Source organism: Carassius carassius, chromosome 42, assembly GCF_963082965.1.
Source record: "Carassius carassius chromosome 42, fCarCar2.1, whole genome shotgun sequence".
NCBI lineage: Eukaryota > Metazoa > Chordata > Actinopteri > Cypriniformes > Cyprinidae > Carassius > Carassius carassius.
In genome coordinates, this window is record NC_081796.1 from 11,166,919 (window position 1) to 11,192,966 (window position 26,048).

At 38.8% G+C, this 26,048-nt stretch overlaps 1 protein-coding gene across 1 annotated transcript; it reads right to left on the reverse strand.

The window, feature by feature from the left end:
* Positions 1–14,717: 14,717 nt before the first annotated feature.
* On the reverse strand, positions 14,718–19,865 carry LOC132124168 (atypical chemokine receptor 4-like). The gene is made up of 2 exons (XM_059535052.1): positions 19,723–19,865; positions 14,718–16,252 (listed from the first exon to the last, which is right to left on the reverse strand). Exon 2 carries the CDS (start codon positions 16,244–16,246, stop codon positions 15,089–15,091), a length of 1,158 nt encoding a protein of 385 aa, XP_059391035.1. The 5' UTR covers positions 16,247–16,252; positions 19,723–19,865; the 3' UTR covers positions 14,718–15,088.
* Between the last annotated feature and the right edge of the window lie 6,183 nt (positions 19,866–26,048).

Consider the following 26,048-nt stretch of genomic DNA (forward strand, 5'->3'; position numbering starts at 1 on the left):
CTTCACAGACTTGGAAGTAAGTTGTGAGGAAAAGCCAACTATCATCTCCTCCTGCCTTTGACAAGATTCAGAAAAAGTCACATTTTATAGGATTTTCCAACTGCAAATGACAGGCAAACATAATTTGGTATAAGTTGTTTTTTTTCCACTTGAAAACTGAATCATCATGAATCATCATCATGAGTCATTTTCAAACTGAATAAGCTGAAAAAGCTAAACTCAAAACTGTAAACTCACCCTCTCTTGCTTTCATTTTCATTCATATTTTTAGGAAAGCTGACCGCTGGCATGTGTAATTACGTTTTTACGTGTGGAACAGCACTTGCACAAGGATCAGACTTCAAAACTTGCAGTCCATCCTGTTTACAGTGCCCAAGGTTGTTTTTCAATCTGTATGGGATGTTTAGAGTTGCTTTGGTGTTTGTCTCTTAAACAGTGTCTCCTATAGAATATTCCAGATGGTTCTATCTGTGGATCTATGTGGTTACGGGGCCTTCTAAATTAAACATCCTCGAAGCACGATAAAGGCCCAAAGGCCTGTTGTTCTCTGTATCATCATACCAAATTAACTCCATAAAGTCTGAAATGACTTTTAACTGCTCCACCAAATCTCAATTCTATACAACACATTATTATTATGGTAATGAGTGTTTGAAGTCGATATGAACCAAAACTGACCTGCTTAACCTGCTTATTTAATATGCATTTTGTTCTTACTGTGAATGATTTATAGGTGCGCATTATTTCACTGTAATATTTAATTTTAAAAATTGTTTTTGTAAACGTTTTGTTTTAGAAAATGAAGGTTAATGAATTAATTTATACTTTTTAATTATTATTATTACAGAGAGGAAAAATAAATGACATTTTACAATGCAATCAAATATTGATGTTAAAAATCATTTGTTCATAATCTTTTTCAGAGCTGTAAACTCACTAACTTGATGAGAAATAGCTCTGATGGGAAAAGATGAATCTTTCAATTTGCACACACAGGCATTAATCAAAACACCCATGTTTTGAATTGGAAGTTGCACATTAATGGCTACAAATATGTAAAATGACATTCACACAAAGAAATGTTTACGACATTTACTTTTGCACTTTACTTAAATTTCGCTACACAATGTCAAGTCGGCACTTACAACCTCTCAGATCTGGCAGTACAAGTTCAAATCCTAGCACTTTGACTTGCTACTCCTTTTGAGGTACCCCTGTTGCAAAACTAACTTGCCTAGAAATGTTTGTTTTATGCATATTTATCAGTTATTTGTAAAACACTGCAAACTATTTTCACTGCATATCCTTAGCTTTTACAGAATTTTAAGACACTGCATTAATCTTGTCATTCAGGTATTATGTGGTAGATAAATAATGCAACATCTTTCATATTTGTATATCCTATTGCATATTGCAGAGTAATATTGATGTACCAGAGCAGCTGAGAAACAGTTGTGAAATGCTTTGATCTCACCTCCACAAGATCGCATGGTTCATATCAATAGTTCCAAACAACTCCGCAATGTCTATGTTTGAATGGGATTAATCGGGACAGACAGCAGTTTCACTATATTTTCAGCAATATCTAGTTATTATCAACACATAATGTGCATTGATTGTGCATGGATAACGTCTCGGTTACGTAGGTAACCCTCGTTCCCTGATGAAGGGAACGGAGATGTTATGTCGAACGTCATATGGGGTCTCACTTGGGAGGCCAATCATCTCTGAGTTTAAGAGAAAACGCCAATGAAAATTGGCTAGTGGATTTAACATACCTGAGCCACTCCCTGTGCCAACAGGTATAAATAGGGTGACAGGTGCATCCACTCATTAGGTTTTACGCTGAGGAGCCGAGAACGTGTCCCGGCAACAGCAACCGGTTCAAGGTTGTGGCATGGGGACATAATGTCTCTGTTCCCTCCATCAGAGAACGAGGGTTACATACGTAACCGAGACGTTCCCTATCTGTCAGTCACTACGAGTTATGTCGAACGACATATGGGGTCCTATGGAAAACGCCACAACCTGAACACCGTCGCAACCCTGTGGCGCTGCAATTGTCGACAAGCCATGTCGTAACCTTCACAAAGCCCCAGCGCAAATTCACTGACCTTGGTACCGAAGGGGCCAAAGGGAGAGTACATCGCTGCTGGAGAAGGCCCTGCTGCTATTCCACCCACACAAAGTTAGTGGAAGGGATTTCAACCTTCGGAGAAAGATTGCTTAAAATCTTCCTTATTTGTTGTTACAGCTTGGCAAGACGATGGGGAAGTGAGCCTTAGGAAAAGGTCGCTACGGAGATCACATCCTACCCGTAGGGAGGTGACATGGGGAGATACTGATATGGACTGACCCGAGGGGCAGTACTACATATGGAATGGGTCTCTGAGGCAGGTCCTACCTAAGAGTAGGCATGGAACAGCTGTCAGAAGACACCGACAGAGCGGGTCTGTCAAGGGAAGACACGGGTTTGCCAAGAGGGAAACCTTACCTTGGAAGAATACACATATGGGAGTACCCATAGGGAATCAAGCCATATGGACACCTAGCCCGGAGCTCCAGGCATGCTAACACCAGTACTGGGCCTGGCGACAGACTGTTCCACCAAATCTGGCTGCCGAGGGTGCTGGAGGATGCTCAACCAGGGTACGCCAACCGGGGAACTCTACTGGGAGAAGTAAGGCGCTCGCATCCCCGTGTTAGGGGGAATGGCGCAGAAAGCATGACACCCAGCCAGCCCTTCCTGCCAATTACCTGTTACCCAACAGACGGGAAGAAACTGGCTCTACACGAAGGTTGTAAAACCTCGCAAAGGTGTTAGGTGTCGCCCAGCCCGCAGCTCGACAGATGTCTGCCAGAGAGGTGCCGTGCGCCAGCGCATAGGAGCAGGCCACACTCCGTGTGGAGTGTGCCCTCACCCCCAGGTGGCACGGCTCGCCTTGGGAATGGTACACCAGGGCGATGGCATCCACTATCCAGTGGGCCAACCTCTGCTTGGAGACAGCCTTCCCCTTCTGCTGACCTCCAAAGCAGACCAGGAGCTGCTCAGAGCTTCTGAAGCTCTGGGTGCGGAATATGCGAAGCGCTCTTACGGGACACAGCAACGCCAAGGCTGGATCTGCCTCCTCCAGGGGCAGCACTTGCAGGTTCACCACCTGGTATCGGAAGGGAGTGGTGAGAACCTTGGGCACGTATCCCGGCCGGGGTCTCAGGACAACGTGAGAGTAAGCCGGCCCGAATACAAGGCACTCTTCACTTGAAAATGCTTGGAGGTCCCCGACCCTTTTGATGGAAGTGAGCGCGACCAGGAGCGCTGTCTTGAGAGACAGGAACTTAAGCTCTGCTGAATCCAGCAGCTCAAAGGGACCCCTCTGAAGTCCTGCCAGGACAATAGAGAGGTCCGAGGAGGGAATCAGGGGTGTTCTAGGAGGATGTAACCTTCTGGCACCCCTCAGGAACCTAATGATCAGGTCATGCCTCCCCAGAGACTGGCCGTCCACTGCATCGTGATGGGCTGCAATGGCAGCCACATATACTTTCAGGGTGGAGGAAAGAAAAAGGAAAGGGGCAGCACTTGCAGGAAAGAAAGCACGACTGTGACCGGGCATCTCCGGGGGTCTTCTCGGTGAGAAGAACAGCAATTCGTGAACAGCCGTGCCGTCATAGAAAAAGTCAAAGCGCTAGGATTTGAACTTGTACTGCCAGATCTGAGAGGTTGTAAGTGCCGACTTGACATAAGCGAAATTTAAGTGCAGAAAGTAAATATGTCGTAAACATTTGTGTTTGTCATTTTCTTTGTGTGAATGTCATTTTACACATTTGTACTGTAGCTATTAATGAGCAAATTCCAATTCAAAACGTGTTTTGATTATTGCCTGTGTGCAAATTGAAAGATTCAGCTTTTCACATCAGTGAGTAAAAATTTTTACTTAAAAATACAAATATTAATATGACAAGTTCTCACATTCAGATAACAATCTCTGAATTGCACAGATGGTATTTTTCACTACTATCATAAACCACCATCAGTTCTAGGGATTGCTAAACATATCTTTATTGTTGAGAAGTGGAATAAATTTCAAACAGTTAATGATAGATAATTTGGGGGTAATGAGAGTCAATGGCCAAACAAATCACATTTCACCTAAGAGCCTACAGAAAGTGCATATAACTGCAGTCCAACCTTGTTGCATACTTGTTGCATACTAGTTTTTTTTTTTCACTAAAACCAATTTTTAAGCCATTTTTGTTTTCCTGTCATCTTCTTGCTAGAAGGGTATCTGTTGTTTAATTGAAAGAATGCTTTTAGTTCCTTTGGTTTTCCTGGGCTCACTTTGCAAACAGAACATATTGACTTAAAGGAATGCATATGTAGTTTGTTTTATACAGTTTGTTTGCATTCACATGCTGTAAGACCAAATATTGTTGGAGGATTATTGAGTATTCATTATACATTTACGTTTTACATTTACATTATATACACCATATTTAAAACTGTGTGGCACAGGAATAATTATTTAAAAATGTCTTAGAAAGCAACGACAAAGGAGCAGTCAGTTACTTCAAAAGAATCTAAAATAAATGGTTTAATTTATTTTATTTTTTTCCACATTTCAAGTGAAAAATTTCACAATTCCAGCCTTGCTGTTTGCTCCAATTAGCTGACTCCAGTAGAAGTTTTACATTAAAGTGAGCTTTGCCAGAGTGGCGCAATGCAAGCAGTAATGTTGTGTTTAGCAGTCCCTAGATAGGGTTGTTTCAACCTGTTCTGTTATTATGTTGCTTCTGGTATGTATTGTAGCGGTTCAGAATTCAGGGACTGTCGCTAAAAGCTGATGCTCTATCATGTTGGAAATATGCCCTACACCAAACCCAACCCAAAAAAGTGACATTCAAAACCCAACCCAAACCCAACCCAAAAAAGTGAAGTTGATTAGTGTTTTCATTCGAACCTATCGCTGTATTCTTTTCTCCTCTCGCTCCAGTTTTTCACAAGTTCATCAAACAACCGCAGTATAGAAGTTTCATCAAGCACGGTGAGTAATGGCTTCTCCTATCATTGTTTCTTGCACCTCTTGCCACATGTATAGTTTATCTATCTCTGTCGCTGATGAGGGATTCACATGTGATAAATGCAGGGAAATAGTTAGGCTGACAGAGAAGATTTCAGAATTAGAGACACGCATCCAAACTTTAATTGAGGACAGTAAGAATGTTAGGGCTCTAGATACGGCTTTGGATGCGTCTAGCTCAGGGATTCCTGTACATTGTTCGGTTCGGAAACAGAGCCCTTGCAGCAGGGCAACTGGGTGACGGTGAGGCAGCGTAGTCGTGGGTCAAAACACCGCTCTTCTGTTCCGATCAAAACATTAAACAGGTTCTCCCCACCCAGTGATGCACCCACTGAGAAACCTGATGAAAGTGCTCTAGTTATTGGTGATTCTATTGTACGGAACGTGAATATAGAGACACCAGCCACCATAGTCAAATGTTTACCGGGAGCCAGAGCGCCTGACATCTTGGCAAATTTAAAAGTGCTGGCTAATGCTAAACGTAAATACAGTAAGATTGTTATTCATGCCGGCGCTAATGATGTTCGACTTCGCCGGTCGGAGATCACTAAAAATAACATTAAAGAGGTGTGGGAACTTGCAAGCACGATGTCAGACACTGTAATATGCTCTGGTCCCCTCCCTGCTTACCGTGGTGATGAGATGCATAGCAGATTGTCATCACTCAATGGCTGGATGTCTAAGTGGTGCCCACAGAATAACATAGGTTTCATAGACAATTTGACGAGCTTTTGGGGCAGACCTGACCTGTTTAAAAGAGATGGTCTTCATCCCTCCTGGGGTGGCGCCACTCTTCTCTCTAGAAATTTGGCAAATAGTCTTAGTGTTTATACTTGACTAACTGGGGCCCAGGTCAGGAAGCAGACAGACTGGCTAAACCGACCGTCTGCTAGCTGCCTCCCGTCACAGAGGTCAGTTAATTCTCAGCACATAGAGAATTTTTCACCTAGATATCACACTATAGAGACTGTGTCTGCTCCCCGAACTAGAAAATACAAAAAACGTCCAAACCAAGTTAAGATTAACAATTTAATTGAGGTTCAACAAATAAAAAACAGAAGCAATATGGATAAACAAATGATAAAGCTTGGCTTATTGAATATCAGATCCCTTTCTACGAAAACACTTTTTGTAAATAATATGACCACTGATCATAATATAGATGTACTCTGTTTGACAGAAACCTGGCTAAAACCTGATGATTACATTATTTTAAATGAGTCCACCCCCCAAGATTACTGTTATAAACATGAGCCGCGTCTAAAAGGCAAAGGTGGAGGTGTTGCTTCAATTTATAACAACGTTTTCAGGATCTCTCAGAGAGCAGACTTCAAGTATAACTCATTTGAAGTAATGGTGCTTCATATAACATTATCCAGAGAAACAAATGTTAATGATAAATCCTCTGTTATGTTTGTACTGGCTACTGTATACAGGCCACCAGGGCACCATACAGACTTTATTAAAGAGTTTGGTGATTTTACATCCGAGTTAGTTCTGGCTGCAGATAAAGTCTTAATAGTTGGTGATTTTAATATCCATGTTGATAATGAAAAAGATGCATTGGGATCAGCATTTATAGACATTCTGAACTCTATTGGTGTTAGACAACACGTTTCAGGACCTACTCATTGTCGAAATCATACTCTAGATTTAATACTGTCACATGGAATTGATGTTGATGGTGTTGAAATTATTCAGCCAAGTGATGATATCTCAGATCATTATTTAGTTCTGTGCAAACTTCATATAGCCAAAATTGTAAATCCTACTTCTTGTCACAAGTATGGAAGAACCATCACTTCTAACACAAAAGACTGCTTTTTAAGTTATCTTCCTGATGTATCTAAGTTCCTTAGCATATCCAAAACTTCAGAACTTGATGATGTAACAGAAACTATGGACTCTCTCTTTTCTAGCACTTTAAATACAGTTGCTCCTTTACGCTTAAGGAAGGTTAAGGAAAACAGTTTGACACCATGGTATAATGAACATACTCGCACCCTAAAGAGAGCAGCCCGAAAAATGGAGCGCAGCTGGAGGAAAACAAAACTAGAGGTATTTCGTATTGCTTGGCGGGAAAGTAACATATCCTACAGAAAAGCATTAAAAACTGCTAGATCCGATTACTTTTCTTCTCTTTTAGAAGAAAACAAACATAACCCCAGATATTTATTCAATACAGTGGCTAAATTAACGAAAAATAAAGCCTCAACAAGTGTTGACATTTCCCAACATCACAGCAGTAATGACTTTATGAACTACTTTACTTCTAAAATCGATACTATTAGAGATAAAATTGCAACCATTCAGCCGTCAGCTGCAGTATCACATCAGACAGTGCACTATAGACCCCCTGAGGAACAGTTCCACTCATTCTCTACTATAGGCGAGGAAGAATTGTATAAACTTGTTAAATCATCTAAACCAACAACATGTATGTTAGACCCTATACCATCTAAGCTCCTAAAAGAGGTGCTTCCAGAAGTCATAGATCCTCTTCTGACTATTATTAATTCCTCATTGTCATTAGGATATGTCCCCAAAACCTTCAAACTGGCTGTTATTAAGCCTCTCATCAAAAAACCACAGCTTGACCCCAAAGAACTAGTTAATTATAGACCAATCTCGAATCTCCCTTTTCTGTCCAAGATACTAGAAAAGGTGGTATCCTCACAATTATATTCCTTCTTAGAGAAAAATGGTATATGTGAGGATTTCCAGTCAGGATTTAGACCGTATCATAGTTCTGAGACTGCTCTCCTTAGAGTTACAAATGATCTGCTCTTATCATCTGATCGTGAGTGTATCTCTCTATTAGTTTTATTGGATCTTAGTGCTGCTTTTGACACAATTGACCACAACATTCTTTTGCATAGACTTGAACACTTTGTTGGCATTAATGGAAGTGCATTAGCATGGTTTAAATCGTACTTATATGACCGCCATCAGTTCGTAGCAGTGAATGAAGATGTATCCTATCGATCACAAGTGCAGTATGGAGTACCTCAAGGCTCAGTACTAGGGCCGCTACTCTTCACGCTTTATATGTTACCCTTGGGAGATATCATCAGGAAACATGGTGTTAGCTTTCACTGTTATGCTGATGATACTCAACTCTATATTTCTTCGCAGCCCGGTGAAACACACCAATTTGAAAAACTAATGGATTGCATAGTCGATATAAAAAACTGGATGACGAGTAATTTCTTACTGCTAAATTCTGAAAAAACAGAGGTGTTAATTATAGGACCTAAAAACTCCGCTTGTAATAACCTAGAACACTGTCTAAGACTTGATGGTTGCCCTGTCAATTCTTCATCATCAGTTAGGAACCTAGGTGTGCTATTTGATCGCAATCTTTCCTTAGAAAGCCACGTTTCTAGCATTTGTAAAACTGCATTTTTCCATCTCAAAAATATATCTAAATTACGGCCTATGCTCTCAATGTCAAATGCAGAAATGTTAATCCATGCTTTTATGACCTCAAGGTTAGATTATTGTAATGCTTTATTGGGTGGTTGTTCTGCACGCTTAGTAAACAAACTACAGCTAGTCCAAAATGCAGCAGCAAGAGTTCTTACTAGAACCAGGAAGTATGACCATATTAGCCCGGTCCTGTCAACACTGCACTGGCTCCCTATCAAGCATCGTATAGATTTTAAAATATTGCTTATTACCTATAAAGCCCTGAATGGTTTAGCACCTCAGTATTTGAATGAGCTCCTTTTACATTATAATCCTCTACGTCCGCTACGTTCTCAAAACTCAGGCAATTTGATAATACCTAGAATATCAAAATCAACTGCGGGCGGCAGATCCTTTTCCTATTTGGCGCCTAAACTCTGGAACAACCTACCTAACTTTGTTCGGGAGGCAGACACACTCTTGCAGTTTAAATCTAGATTAAAGACCCATCTCTTTAACCTGGCATACACATAACATACTAATATGCTTTTATTATCCAAATCCGTTAAAGGATTTTTAGGCTGCATTAATTAGGTAAACCGGAACCGGAAACACTTCCCATAACACCCTATGTTCTTGCTACATCATTAGAAGAATGGCATCTACGCTAATATTTGTCTGTTTCTCTCTTGTTCCGAGGTCACCGTGGCCTCCAGATCCAGTTTGTGTCCAGATCAGAGGGTCACTGCAGTCACCCGGATCCAGTACATATCCAGACCAGATGCTGGATCAGCACCTAGAAAGGACCTCTACATCCCTTAAAGACAGCAGAGACCAGGACAACTAGAGCCTCAGATACAGATCCCCTGTAAAGACCTTGTCTCAAAAGAGCACCAGGACAAGACCACAGGAAACAGATGATTCTTCTGCACAATCTGACTTTGCTGCAATTGGAATTGAACTACTGGTTTCGTCTGGTCAGAGGAGAACTGGCCCCCCAACTGAGCCTGGTTTCTCCCAAGGTTTTTTTCTCCATTCTGTCACCGATGGAGTTTCGGTTCCTTGCCGCTGTCGCCTCTGGCTTGCTTAGTTGGGGACACTTCATCTACAGTGATATCGTTGACTTGATTGCAAATAAATGCACAGACTCTATTTAATTGAACAGAGATGGCATAACTGAATTCAATTATGAACTGCCTTTAACTATCATTTTTTTCATTATTGACACTGTTTTCCTAATGAATGTTGTTTAGTTGCTTTGACGCAATGTATTTTGTTTAAAGCGCTATATAAATAAAGGTGACTTTGACTTTGACTTTGACATTCAGCCAAGTTTGGTGATCCATACTCAGAATTCGTGTTCTACATTTAACCCATCCAAAGTGTACACACACACACACACACTCACACCAGTGGGCAGCCATTTATGCTGCAGCGCCCGGGAGCAGTTGGGGGTTCGGTACCTTGCTCAAAGACACCTCGCTGCCCCAAGAATCAAACCCACATCCTTAGGGTTAGGAGTCAAACTCTCTAACCACTAGGCCACGACTTTCCCAGATAGTGTTAAAAAATGCAAAACTGATATAAAAAAACGCATTTGTTGATGCAACCGTGTCATCTGAACTTCCTTATATGCAGATTTGAAGTGTTTTGTCAAACCGTGGTTACACAGGATTCAAACTGGAGCTAATCACCTCTTAAGTACGTCTCCTTACTCCGTGAGCTACCGAACAAACCTACCTCTGGATATGTGCGATGATTTCAAACATTCAAAAGTATCAGTTTTCAAATCTCCCAGCATATTAATATTGTTTTGAAGTCAATATATTCTTCAAGTAACTGTGTGAAAATTATGCTTTATTAATCAAAACTGTAAATTTGTGTGAAAAGGAATAAAAGGTCAGAAAAATGTCAAAGTTTTACTACCTCTAGTTTGCATTTATTTTGGAAAATGCAGTGATATTTACTTATTGGTACGTATTTCATGTCTCGCTAAAAAGTGCACCCAGGTACATTTATGCCATGAGACCAGGTAGGGTTGTTTATATTTTAAAGAGACATGAGAAATAGCTTAAAACCATACTTCAGTCACATGAGTGATTGTAAATATTTAATTCATGGAAAGTACTGTATCCTAACTGTGTGAATTTAATCAGATTTGTCATTGTTATCTTTAGTATAAAAAGGTCAAGGTAGGAACATCCAAAGTGTCTTGGCCAGGTGAAAAAAAACATTAAAAAAATAAAAATAAACATCAAATAATTCGTCAGGCACACACACATATGTACAAAAGGCTATTTTAATTTTTTAAGGTTATCAAAATTATCTTTAGTAAAATTAAAATATCTGGGGAACCCCCTATTTTTCAAGTCTTTTTACTTCCTATGAGTGATCCCTAATGCCTTATGGGGGGTCCCCCCAGCCTCGCCTCACTTTGAGCACTGGTCACTTTCCTAGCATTAGAATACAAGGGAAGGTAAATGTTATTTTCAGTCTTTCTTCTTCTCATCTCATTAACATGAGGCAGTCTAGAGGCTTTTGTCTTTTGCTGTACTATTGCGTCAAACTGAAACAAAATCCAAAACACTAATCTCTTGCATGTCAAAAGATCAGGGAAAATCAGATTTTTTTTATTCATGACCTCTTTAATTCACTTGCTTATAGAGGTGAGAGGTATTGACAATTTAAATCCTTCTGAATTACATTATTGAGGCTGTTGTAGTATCACCAAGCCTTATTGTCATCCAGATCTTTGTGACGTGGGAACCACGATAAGTTGTTTCCCAGGCGAATTCCATATATTCAGATGTACCAGGTCAGTACAGTCTTTTGTCATCACTGATTGTGCAACATTTTTTGTCTTCCTCAATAGTTCCTCATAGTACTCTTCACTTTTCCTTTCATTGTTTGCCTAATGAAACCTCTGTCGATTTTAGAAATCAACTCAAATCAGCAAAAATGAAAACAGACAGCTGTGTTGGTCATCCCTGGCCTTCTTCGCTTTTCTCTTTTAACCATTCTCATATCCTTTTCTATTGGGTTAGCTATATCCACAAAGCCACAAAAATGCAAAAGCTGAACTAGCTGTCCTTTCAGTGTTTTTTCCCCCTGCAAATTATTTTTCTTATTTTCCTTCTCTTTGGATAGACAATTTCCTTTGGTGGCTCCAAGGCCTATAGTAAGGTTTGTTCATATCTGGCGGTCTTGAACTTTTCATAGCTCATATACCCCTTTGTGCTTTTTGCACAATTCCTTCCAGACCACCATATCCATCCCTGGAAAGAACAGGGCCAATGAATATGTGGCATAATGTGTTTTCATGTGCATGCTGAAGCCTCTGGTGTGGCTTAATGAATGAAGACATTTCTTATGAGAGTGGTAGTTAAACACACACATGCACACATTACATAACACACAATTTTATCAATCATAATTTCATTTTATCAGTAATTAACTTGATTACTTTTTAATATAAAAATTTAAATGCAAACTGATATTTTATCACATAAATACACTTATTCTGTTCTGCTCTGATGTCCTCCATCAGTCACTCTTCTCTTTTATTGTAAAATGATATGCCTCAAATGTTTTTGTTTTATATTCTTTTAAAGTAAACCTTTCTGATCAGTTTTATTTTATAAAAAACTATTATCATTTTTCTAAAATAATAATTCTCAAATGTACTTTTACATCATAATTGCAATATATCCATTATTATAATTATTATTATTATTATTATATTTTCCATAATAATGAAGTGTTCCAACTTAATGTTTGTGGTTAAAATGCATCCGAGTAGCACGTAACAGTTTCATAAGAAACTTTGGATGACATTTTTAATAAAATGTTGGAAAGATATTTGGAACAAAACAATGGCTCTTTTTGCAAAGACTTAATGTGTCATTACATCCCATAATTCATTACAGTGAGGTGGTCTTTCTTCTGGACCTTGAGGCCTTTCGCACCTCCTACAGTGCCTATGGTGGACTATGCATGGCAGGGGCATCCTTTTCCCTGAGGAAGGCCTAAACCTGACCGCATACCATGTGGTTTTGCTGCAGGGTCTTCAGCTGGGGACCACCGCTCATTGATGTTTCGCCCCTTAACCCAGAACATCTCCTGGTGGTGGGGCAGTGAACAGGGACGTCTCCCTGACACCCCCTGCAGCAAAACCTAACTAGATGTTACTCCCCAAGCCTTATCACGTCGTTTCAGCCAGAGCCAATGGCTTGCTTTCTCCGCTTACTCAGAGAGCTCTTTGGTGGCCTCTGGCTTCCACCTCCAGAGCCTCACTCTCAGCCTCACTTTCCATCCACTTTCTCTGCACTTCCAGTCTCAACTCTAGCATTTGCATCAACCACTGCCCTGTCAGAGGAATCATTTAATTACATCACCAGCCTTGCCTTCTCCTGCCTATAGCCCAATGTGATGGATTTCAGGGGTAGCTGGAGTGAATTCCATCCATACAACCCAGCAGCTGAGAAGCACCGTGGTAGGCCAAGCCATTTGCGGATGGAAAAGTTAGCTTTTGCCTCCAACCGGCTTACTGCTGTTGAGGTGACTTCGCACAGCTTCAGAGGCCACATCACCCTTGGGTACTGGGTACAAAGTGAAGTGATAACACCACACCTTGTACTTTCCAGGTAGCTGGCTTGCATCAATCTTGGGACAGGCCTTCTGACACCTTCTGAAGGATGAATTTCCCCATATCCTTGTCTGAGAGACCGGATATATACAGGATGTCACATTCAGGTCATGATTGTGTCTGAACACCCGTGGAGAAATCTGGTAATTTGTAGTAAACATCGTCATTCTAGTTAACAGCTTCTAAGCACATAGTGAAGGTCCACTGTTAAGCAGTGCTCTGCTTTCTTCACACACAAACATAATGTTTAAATGTTTTTGTGGAATAAGACACACTCCCCTGCAAACATAAACGCTTCCACAAGTTAATGTTTATAAAGTATGCTACAATATCAAGAGTTATGAGGCTGAATACATTTATGTTTTCTGTGGTAAGATTTGTGTCTGACTCACTTGAGTTGACTTTAGGTCTTTGACAGTTGTTGTTATCAATCCTGCCTACATGAAATTTATTTTTCCCCCTCTCTTTTCTTTTCCCAGTGAGCATTTCATCATCTGTTATTCAGATATGCTGTTAAACTGTTTTCTAATTCAGATGCTTAGAGTGAGCTATGGTAGTATAGTCTGAGTATATTTCCAATTGAAAGCATCGTCTGAGAATATTTCCATTTTAACTTGCTCTTCTCTGTATCCCAAATTGTTACCCTTTAGCTAAGATTTCTCAACTTTCATTTTTATTTTATCTTTTAATTCCCCTGATTTAAATAAAAAATACGGTTGACCTTGTGTTGTTCATGAACCTTTTTTTCCAATCTGCTTTCCACATATCATCTGTGCTGTCTTAATAAGCTTCCCATTAACTCACAAATGCTCCTTCAAAACCACACGCTTACAACTTTTTACCCTGTGTCTAAAGCATAAGCATTTTTTACTTAGTTTTCATGCAGACTTTTGGGTGCAAGCACATATGTGATTAAAAACCAGCAAATAGCAACAAAACTCCAATAAAAGTATATAAAGTATACTTTAATCTAAAATATATTTACATTGGCGATATATAATATACAAATATGTAACATCTGGTATGCAGGGTATCTTTTCTACACAAGATCCCTGAATTCACTATACACTTTCAGTATATGGTCAGTAAGATAACTGATAGATATGCCCACATATGCCTATATGCACAGTTTTTCCTGTTTTGGGAGATTCTGTGGAATATTATTCTCAAAACTGAGTAATAACACTATTGTTTGTTAGCAGAAAGCCTCAGCAACCAAAACACTTAATAAACAAACACACACACCTGTGAAGTTTTCTATGGAATTCTGCGGGCTCAGATTCCATGCAAGTCTTCTGATAAACAGCATATTTTGTTCTTTTAACATTTAAAAAGATCTCATCAGTCTTAGTGGAATGTTTCTGGTTAATGCTTTAATCTTAGGGCCAAAGTATACTTAGATTTTTATGTGTTTGCTAGAGTACACTGTTAATATGGTGTAAATTGCATCAGCACCATAGTACATGCATACTGTATGAGAGCAGACAGATTTTTCTAACCACACATACTCTGGATGCTTTGCTCACACATGCACCTTATTTTTTTCCGCAGTTGGCAACACAGACTTGTCCTTTTGTTTTACAGTTGAAACATAGTGGATTCGGCAGTGACAATTACAATAGATGCCCATATTGTTGAGCATTGTTGAGACAAGTTAAAATATACTCTAGTTTAAATGAGTGGAAATAGTGCAGACACTGAACAAAAAATTAAACATTCTAATGAGTGCCTGTGTTCATTTGTTAACAAAAAATCTAATCAAATTACTCTTTGAAAAGCTGTGTTTAACTGTATACACACATTAGCGACCACATCAAAACTTAATTATATTTCAGACTTAATGAACTTTATACATGATAACTTTACATTATTGTCAAAGTTACTTAAACGCTTTAACTTTCCCTTAAAATAATGTCCTGCAATATAGTTGGCAGTCCTCATTGCTGAAGATATTGCTGTGTCATATGGTGAACGTACTAGTGTCTTCATTGTCCGACGAAGAGTCAGTTTGTGTTTGTGTGCCTGACTTAAGGGAGATCTCAACGGTGGGCTGTTCGTTGCCATGGTGGTACCCTCTTCCTGTCTGCCCGCAGTGCTTGGCGAGCTTCAAAATGTGCATTTTGAAGGACGAGCCAATAAAGACGTAGAGCACAGGATTCAGGCAGCAGTGTGTGAGGGCCAGACTTTCAGTGATTTGATTGGCACGGTCCAGGTTTTTGCTCATTTCACACTCCGTCACTAAAATGTAAATTACATCCAGGGCTCTGACTAATTTTACCACATTGTAGGGGAGCTGGGTCAACAAAAACACACCTAATACTGCTATTAACACTCGAAATGCCCGCCATCTTCTTCCACCACGTACACCCGCTGTTGCTGCTTGACTCAACACAATTCCAACCCTGCAATAGCAGAACATCATCACCAGGAAAGGCAGTAGAAAGCTCAGAGACACTTCCAGAATTTCCAGAGTTGCCTTAGCTTCCCGCGCCATGCTGTGTGGGTAAACTGCCCGGCAGGCATTACGCCCACTTGAGTGCTGCGTCTTCACCATGTAGAACACCATATCTGGCAATCCGAGGATAATGGCAAGTCCCCAAACCAGGAGGCACATGATTATCCTCTGCCTGCGGGCGTTGTTCCTGGCTGGGGCATTGGCGATGGCCGAGCCTCTGGCTAGTGCACGATAGCGGTCTATGCTAATGCAGGCCATCAGCAGCATGCTACAGCTGAAGTTAGTGGTGTAGAGAGCTGAAGTGATCTTACAGGCCGCTGTGCCAATCTCCCAGCCATTCACTGCATCTGCAGCCCAGAAGGGCAGTGTGAAGAGCAGGAGGAGGTCTGCAAATGCCAGGTTGAGGATGAAGACGTCCGTCAGTGTTCGTAAGTGTTTGTGGGAAAGGTAAACTAAGACGACCAGTGAGTTTCCGGCCATGCCCAGGATCAATGCTAGGGTGTAGATGACTGGCAAAAAAACCCCAGCGAAGGACCTGACCTCTTGTTTGTCGCAGACTGTGTGGAAGTCTGCAAAATCATTATAGTCGTAGTCACTGTGGTTGGAACTATTATCATGTTCATAATAATGATAGTCATGTTTGTAACCCAAAGGGACACTCATTATGATCTAAAGAAAAACAGAGAAAGAAACATAAACATTGATTTCATTCATTCATTTTTAAAAAAAAAATATGATAAGAAAAAAAGTTGCAAAAATTGAATACTAAAAAAAAAAAGGATTTACTCGGATACATCAGAATCAGATTTTTTTCTTGCATCACAGCAGCTTCACTTCCATCAACAAAAAAGATACAAAAACACACTAAAAACATTATACACAGTTAAATTTCAAACCCGTACTAAGGCTTGAGATATGTTCTATCTGTGAGTAAACTCCATTTCTCTTTTTAGTGGTAAAAAGCTGAGTAGAATTTGTTCAGGTTTATTTGATGAATAGACAGTTCAGAAGAGCAGCATTTATCTGAAATAGAAATCTTGTGTAAAATGATGTCTTTATCATCACTTTTGATCAATTTAAAGAATCCTTGCTAAATAAAAGTATTAATTTCTATAATTTATTTAACAAAAAAAAAAATATATATATATATACTGACTAAGCTTTTGAATGATATGGTGTATAATGTGAAAGCTTTTTATTTCACATAAATGCTGATCTGTGGATCCTTCTATTCATCAAAGAATGCTGAAGAAAATGTACTCATCTGTTTTAAATATTTATAATCACCTTATTAAGAATGATTTCTGATTAATGTGACACTGAAGACTGGAGGAATGGTGCTGAAAATTCACCTTTGATCACAGGAATACATTAAATTTAAAATATACTAAGACAGAAAACAGTTATTTTAAATAGTATAAATATTTCACAATATTACTGCTTTTGCTGTACTTTGGATCAAATAAAGGCAGACTTGGTGAGCAGAAGAGACTTTTTTTCAAAACATTTAAAATCTTACTGTTAAAAAACTGTTGACTATTAGGCTATATAGATTACAGAAATGTTATATCGTAATGAAATTACACACACACACACACAGACATTGTGTTTCCAATGATAATTGCTTTAAGCATCCTTTACGTCATAGTTATGGAAACTCTGAACTAGAAATAGGAGCTTTCCTACTTTCTTATTTGGATGTTTTAGACTAAAAAAAAAAAAAAAATTAAATTGTTTTTAGATTTTACGTTTGTGCATTTAGGAGATATTATCCAAAGCAACTTATAAAAGAGTAACAAAAGCAAGTTGTCAAAACACATTTTTCACTGCTAATTTCAGAAAATATAGAAATATATTGGAGAAATTTGGAATTTATATAAAAAAATACATTACATTATATTTTATCTGCATTCAGTTCAAGTTATTTTTTCTCGTGTTTTTCTGCATTACAAACTGGTTTTCATGGGAATATGGATTTATTTAGCAAATATTCTGAATTATGTGATTTTTGTATATCTTAATATTCAACACCTTAAAACTCACATCTGTCCATAATAATATCTGCATAATGCCATAAGACTAAGCACAGCCAAACATCCACAAACAGATTACATTTTAAATGTATGTGCAAGCTTTATCATTGTAATTTACTCTTTCATTCGATTGTTTATTTAGTGTGTCATCTATGTTTTGTTCTGGCTAACTGTATCTTGAACGTTACTTAGTTTGCTTGATCAAAAACCATCCTACTAATTATTAAGGGTCTTTGTTGAGATCATACTCAACTCAACACAAAAACATCTACTTTTGACTGAAAACTCCCTGCACATATGTGTAGCTTGGCTGACCAACAACATCCGAGCAGCTTGCAGCATTGTTGTCTATTTCAACATATACAGAAGCTTATGAAATAATGTAAATAAAAGTGTATGGGCAGCTTTGTGGCAATTGAGCTATGGACGTATATTTGTATATTTGCTATAATTTGTCTGGTTTGAGGGAGAGTTCATTTAACCCTGAACTCTTTTAGGTGAAGGTCAAATGGTCAATGCTGGTCTGTCTGGTTGTTTGCATTTCTAAACCAGAGTCCTTGACTTATGCCAGATGCTCATTTGGAGTTCCACATAACACTGAGTGTACCTGCCAATCTGCTAAACACATGCTTGTTTAATAGGGGCACCGAGTATTTGCCTGTTTTTTGTACTTGTTTATTTACTTTCCTATGTCAGTTCATTTTTCTGTGCTACTTAAAAAGAACCAGAAAGTAAGTAAAAAATTATATGCTTTCCAAATGTTTAAAACATCAATCAAAAACTATTGAAAAACAACCTAGTGATTAAATATGCTCCTCATGTCTTTTCCAGAAAAGACGCTGTTTGGCATGGAACTTTTTCCTCTTGTGGAAACGGTTTGGCTCTTGTTTTTTAAATTCTGACAAATAACAACATATTCATCCATAGTGTAAGTATTTTGGCTGTACAGAATTTCCAAACATTAATCTTTTTTGTTTTGTTGACATTTAAAAGTTTACTGCACATTTTAAATCTCATATTATACCAATATACTAATACATATTACTAATGCACAAAAAAAAGCATTTCTCAATGACAAAACACATCTTTTATTTGTACTATATAATTTTTAATATTTTATCCAAAAAACAGCAGACAATATATGACTTTAAATGGATAGTTCACCAAAAAATGAAAATTCTTTATTCATTTACTCACTATGAAGTTGTCTCAAACCTGTATGAATTTCATTTTTTTTTTGGCTGATCCACAACTATCCACAAGTGTAGTTATTCACATTAATAACAAGTTCTGTTAACATTTGACAATGTCAGAGTGTTCTATTCTATTCTGCACTTTATTATGTTTTTTTAAAAAGTAAAATGTTTTTTTTTTTTTTTACATAAAAAGTTTGTATAAAGTTTGTTTCAAAAGTTGCAGTTTAAATATTAATGTGGGGATTATTTCTAAAGCTTTAGGCATAATAATCATGTAAAAAGGTGATCTATTGTCCTTTTTCTTGAATCCATGACAGCAGTCATATTGTCGTGTTGTATTACTTCAGTCTATTATGGGGCTTAGGGTATGTTACACCCTTTTATCCTGTCAGTTGAACACTGCACAGGTAAACCCTCATTCCATTCTGCTTTATCACTAGCATACAGAAACTAGAGCTTTTGTTGCAAACACATTTTTCATTGTCATTTTTAAAATGTGTTCCTGAAACTTGAATTTTTCTGTCACTGTTTACTATGAACTTTACCTTCCCTGTCATGAACCCATTTTGAAGATCAGTAAGCAGGACTTTGCCTTGACTAAATAGATGACAGTGAATGAAACTAACTGCAAAAGAAAAGTATCACACTTTTACACCGATACAACTAAAAAATCTAAATACTGACACTTAAAAGCATAATAAATGTCCACTACCATAATTCAACAGATGTCATATGTTGGGAATTTGTTTGCCCTATTCTTAATCCAGATTTATTTCAATGATTAATATAAAAATTTTCTCTCATGCCTGTCCCCTGTGTTGCTGTGACACAAAGCGATCAAAAGCCTTGACTTTGAGTTAACTGCAGCTTTGGTGTGAATGTGACATGTGAATGCAGCGCTGTGTCTTACCTCTGTAGCGTCTTAGTCGCAATATGTCCTGGAAAGAGCTGCCTTCAACCTAGGGAAGTAAAACGCTCTGTTGATAATTGCAGCTGGGGCAAGAGGACGGCCATGGGCGTGTGTTTGTGTGTGCGTCAGAGGAAGAGACTAAGAGGAGACAGAGAGAAATGGGGAGAAGAGAGAAAATAAAGATTAACCTCCTCTTGCAGATTGCATACCAGTTTGTGAACCCTCTCAGTGTTTTCCTGATAATCTTCAAGCTGAAGAATTCAGTTACGTTTATAACATAACATAAAACATGAGGTTGTTTTACATGTATGAGGAGTTTACAGATTACATGTATGATGGATGTCTTATACAGTCCAAAAGAAAAGAAACAATCTGTATAGAAAAGCATAAGTAGCTATAATATGTCAATAATGTGGTTCCTTTTAATAAGGCAAGTGGTTGGTTAATAATTTTTTAATGTAGTTTAGTTCTATTTGTTTTGTTTTTTAGGGGCCAAGCAAAAAAGATGCATAGACATCTGTTGTAACTGTTTGTCTTCTTGCTCTAGTTCTTCTCTTCTTCTTCCTCCTCCTCCTCTTCTACTTCCTTGGCACTTGACTTGAGTAAATGGCAGCCCATAGAACTGTATTGTTACAAAGTTGTGAAAATTGGCACACAGCTATAGGCCAGTCTGATCATTAACCACATCAATTTTGGAGTCTCTAACTCAATCGCTGTAGTGCCACCAACTGTTCAAGTTTGCACTTATGTGTATATGGTAATAACTTTTGAATTGTAAGGGCTAGAAACCTAGAAAAACGTACTCGGTTACTTAATATAACCTCGGTTCCCTGAGATAGGAATACGGCATCTTTCTAGACTAAGTATTTTTTTCTCCTGAACTGAAGCCTTATTCATTCACTCAGTGAAACTGCACGGCCAGTGGTTCGTGCAGTGTATAAAAAAAAAAACGAACCAATGGCTAGGCAGTGGACCTGCACAAGCCTATGGAAACAAAGCATGACAAGCCTGCCAAAGCCCGCCAGAATGGCCAGAGTGTTCTGGCTATATAAGCAGGTATTCACCACAGGATTCTCAGGTTGTTTTGACTGAAACAACAACTAAGTCGTGCAGATACATAGCACGGCTAGCAACCCAGTACTTATTCCCGTATCTCAGGGAACCGAGGTTACGGTAAGTAACCAAGTACATTCCCTTTTGATACTACACTCATACTGCATCTTGCTAGATGCATATGGGAACAGTACAATCATGCCGTGCTAATGTAGTGGAACGGCTGAGTTATCAAACTTACATAAGCAATCCATTATCATAGAGAAATTAACAATAATCCAAGGCTAAAATGTCACTTCGACACATACGGACAAATAGGTAACAGGTGAACTGATGCCAAAGATATTGAGCATGATACGGTCAAGGTCTCTCTGCCAGATTTGTTTACACAACGCGTGTCACTTAAGCGGAAAGTACCCTGGCCTTTAAGGCCGGGACTTCCAGGTTATAAAACCTTGCAAATGTGGACGGCGAGGCCCAGCTGACCGCCTCACAAATATCCTCAATGGACACACCATGTCCAAGATGAGGTGAATCCCTTAGTCAAGTTGGCCTGTACTCCAATGGGGCATTGAAGGCCCAAGGAATAGTATGCTAGCGAGATGGTGTCTACCATCCATCTAGAGAGTCTTTGCTTTGTGACGGGGAGCCCCTTGGTGCGGTTACCAAAGCAGACGAAGAGTTGTTCCTGCCTATAGGGGGTGGAACGCTCAATATAGATTCTCAGAGCTCTGACTGGGCAGAGCAAAGATAACTCATTGTCCTCTTCAGAGGGAGGAAGTGCGGAAAGCATAATGACCTTTGCTCTGAACGGAGGGGAGAGAACCTTAGGTATGTAACCATGCCTTGTTTTCAGGATGACTTAGTGTTGTTTGACTCAAATTCCAGACAGGCAGGGCTAATAGAGAGTGCCTGCAGTGTTCTGCTCCAAACCGCCTGGATTATTGAGCCGCTCTACAGTCGTTGTCGGGGAGGTGGGGCTGCCTTCCACGAACGAACAGGGGCAGACTGCTTTCGTGGTAAAGGCAGCCTGTCTGTGAGCGCAGCCATTAGGGATGCAACAATACAGTTAGCCCACGGTTCAATACATACGTCGGTTTTTAACCACGGTTTTCGGTTCGGTTCGGTTCGGTTCTGATGGCTTGACATTTATTCCATGCTTAGGCAATAGGAACATTAAGAGGTTAAGAAGAAAAAAATAAAAACGATTTATTGCAATACTCCTTTATTTTACTTAAAAGCAAAGAAAAGTCCACTAGTTCCTAGTGTATTGTATAATATAAAATATTTTTTATTTTAAAATGAACACTGACATCTCACAGTTGCTGGTAGCCCACGTACAAACTGGGTAACACATAAATTCCTAAATTTTGAAAATTAACACATGTGAAGTTAGTAAACATAAATTGACCATTTCAAATAAACATACATGTATTTCAGTAAACATAAATAAACCATCTTAATTAAACTTAACAGTACTCCAGTACAGTATCCTTCATTAAGAATGTAAAGTACAATTTCACTTAGGTCAGCTTTCTATTCCTGTACTTTGAGGTTCTTCTGTATGAAGATAACCCTGTCAACATTCTCTGCAGCAAGGCGAGAGTGTTTTGCACTTACAATGTCCCCGGCAGTGGAGAAAATTCTCTCACTCGCAACAGAGTGTTATTTGGAGGACTTTATTACCTGCTCTGCTAATCTGTCTTCAGACAGTGATATTGCTGGGTGATTGCGCCACAGATGTGCAGTCATGTTGGAAGTGTTTCCGTTTGAGTATGCTACACCTGTAAAACAATGCTTGCAGACAGTCATTTTTTTGTTTACCGTTTTTCTTCCTCTGCATTATACTCAACGGCAAAACTGAAATGTCTCCACACCACGGATTTAAAAGACGCCGGTGCTTCCTCATACTGCCTCTCTTCGCCGCCGCTTGCCATGTTAAAGTGTGGAATAATGGTTCAGCGCCCCCTAGCTTTAGAGCATAGTGATTGAATATTTACTTGCGGGGAGGAGTTCCCTCCTCTCAGCCCGTAGACAGGCACATACAAACAGTCAATTCGGAGAGAAATAAAACGCACATAAATTATTTAAACGTAAAACCGAAAAGACCGCAATTCACAAGCGCGTATTGAACCATGGATGTCATACCGAATGGTTCAATATTATATTGAGAATTGTGGCATCCCTAGCAGCCATAGTGACACACACACAAATTTAAAGCTGCCAGTGGCAGCATCTGCTCCGATCTACTTAGGAGGATAGAGCCGCTCAATGTAAAGAGGGGCATTGATCTTTACGAGGAGACATGGATTGAAGTGCACTGGGGAGAGCAATTAAATTAAATTAAATGTATGCATTTAGCAGACGCTTTTATCGAAAATGACATACAGTGCATTCAGGCTATCAATTTTTACCTATCATGTGTTTCCGGGGAATCGATCCCCCAACCATGCTCTACCACTTGAGCTACAGGAACACTTACGTAGGCTCTGTGTCAGCAGGGCTGGGAAGGTTACTTTTAAAATGTATTTTACTACAGATTACAAAATACATGCTTTAAAAATTAATCAGTAACGTAATTTCATTAGATTACTCAGGTTAAGTAATTTAATCTAAATACTTTAGAATACTTTGAAATGCTTAAGCTTTATAACACAAAGGAACACATTAACCTGATGTCTTGTTTTTATGCTTTCCGACATCTAGCAGCCATAAGATTTGTTTTCTTTGCATTTTTTTTAAGAACATCAATTTTCCACAACATTTCTATGAACAACAAAATAATGTTATTACATTTAAATCTTCCAATCAACAGAAATTCAATTTGAATACAATGAATGGGATTCCGTACTGTTTTATGCTGCATTCCAAGCTTCAAAACGAATCCAGACACACCAAACACATATATAAATTAATATAACTAGCCCAAAATTAAAAAAAACACATCGGCTGAACTTTACTGTGGACAAATCAGCATGATCAGCAAAAGCTAGTAGCATATCTGGATGTGACAATTCAATAAACTTATGATGTGATAAAATTCACAATACAGAATACACCATACAATTTTCAATTATTTATATATTTATATATTTTTTACAAAATGTGATTTAAGACAAATTATAAATAAAAATGTGTCATTTTATTATTACAAAAGACAAAATTTATTTGGGAAATTGAAATGTTAAATAATAAAACTAACTTGAAATATAGCAAATGTAAAATTTTTAAACAAATCCTAAATCAAATAAAAAAAATCATACAACTAAAAGAAATATCTAAAAAAAAAAAAAATGCTAAATACACGTTATTTGGATTGTATAATTAAACAAATTGAAGCAAAAACAGAATGGCAATTTTATGCTTGTGAATGAGATGCAAATGTCACTCTCTGACAGCAGGTCCCACTACTGGAAAACCAGGTATTTATAGGCTGCTGCCCTTTTAAGACTGAAAGCACGGATCCAACATAATAATGCACAGGGGATTTTTAATCCATTGTATACGTTCTCTTAAGACATAACCGACTGTGTTTTTACGAGAATATTTGTAGAGACAATTATTTTGAAATTATTTTGTGTGTATATGTGTTCATTCAGAAGCAGGGATACGTGAAAGAAGAATCAAATCTGTTTAAGCGCATTGTCTGAAATGCTGGTCTCAGCGCGTGCTTTAAACGAGTGCGCGCGCAAGCTCCGAATGCGTGCGAATGGTTTAAAACGTTTGAATCGGCAAGGTTTAGAAACAAGTGCAAATGATAAACTGCGATCTGTTTCACCTCTTCAAGCGAGTGAACAACGTGAATCAAGTTAGGAGTTTTACATCACTATTCAACATTTTGGAGCCCAACTGGAAAACACAATAGCCCCGGGACGTCAGGCTAGCGATTTTTCGAGCCCTGCACCTCAGATCTATCCAGTTTGTGAACCATTGGTTTCCACACTGGTTTCGTTAAACAAAATAAATAATTATTTTAAAAGATTGACTCAAAAGAATCATCTGTACACGAATCGGATCATGAACTTGCATTACCGAGTGATTTATTATTGAACATTTCGAATGAATAAAGTTTCTTCAAGTTCATCTGTAAAGCACATAAATCTATCGTTTGACTTTATAAATATTTCATGTATGAATCGTATGGATTTGTTAACCTGAATGCAAAGTGTGAATTCAAGGAGAATGTTTGTCTCGTGATTATGAGCATGTATGCACGCTCACTAGGAGTTGCTAAATTAACAGCTGCCGCACGCAGTGTTTGTCGCAGTATTGGTTGAAATCCCCAAACTGTTTACTTAAATATTAAATTAATAAATCAAAATAAAAGTAATCTAATATACTTTTCAGATGTAACTGTAATCTGATTTCCCCTTATTTAAAATGTAATTATAAAGAAATACAGTTACTCATATTTTGTATTTTTAAATATGTAACGCCGTTACATGTATTTCGTTACTCCCTAGCACCGTGTGTCAATGTGAGATCGCTCAGACCCAATTGCTTAGTTTCCAAGCTTTACCATTTCTCCCTCTGAGGCTTGCTGAGAGAGAAGAGATGTAAAAGCAGGGCTGTTCAGTAAAAGGCGGTCCGTGAGTAGAGAAGAGCGAGACTTGTGCTCGAGTGAGCATTCTGTCTCAGTAAGCACGTAGCTCACTGCCCTTCTGCAGCGGATCCGAGTGCAACAGAGTGAGAGCACGCAGGCGCTGTGCCGGCATGAGAGCAGTCAAACTGATTCCTCATTCCCTGACTCCGCTGTTTCTCTCTCCAAGGCTCAGTGAGAGAGGAGAAATGGGAGAGCGGGGCTGCATTTAGTGGAGATGGTCATTGAGTGTGAACGAGACTCTTGCTTGAGTGAGCATTCCGTCTCAGTGAGCGAGCAGTCTCTACGTGGGGTCTGCCCAGACAGATTACATACTCTTTGCTCTTCAGTATCGCTATTAGTTGTCGCTAAAAGAGAAGAAATCTGAAAATCCTGTGTGCTAACGTCTGTTTATATAGCCAGAACGCCCCTCCCATTCTGGCGGGCTTTGGCAGGCTTGGCGAGCTTCATGCCATAGGCTTGTACAGCTCTGCTGCCTAGCCATTGTTTTTTTTTAATGCAGTTTCACTGCCTAAATGAAAAAGGCTTCAGTTCAGGAGAACCCATATGCATCTAGCAAGGCTCAGTACGAGTATAGTACCAAAAGAGAACTTACTTTTTTCAACTCCATTTCTACTAGTCCAATGATCTGATTTTCACCACATTCAAGTCAGATCATCTTCAAATCAGTAGC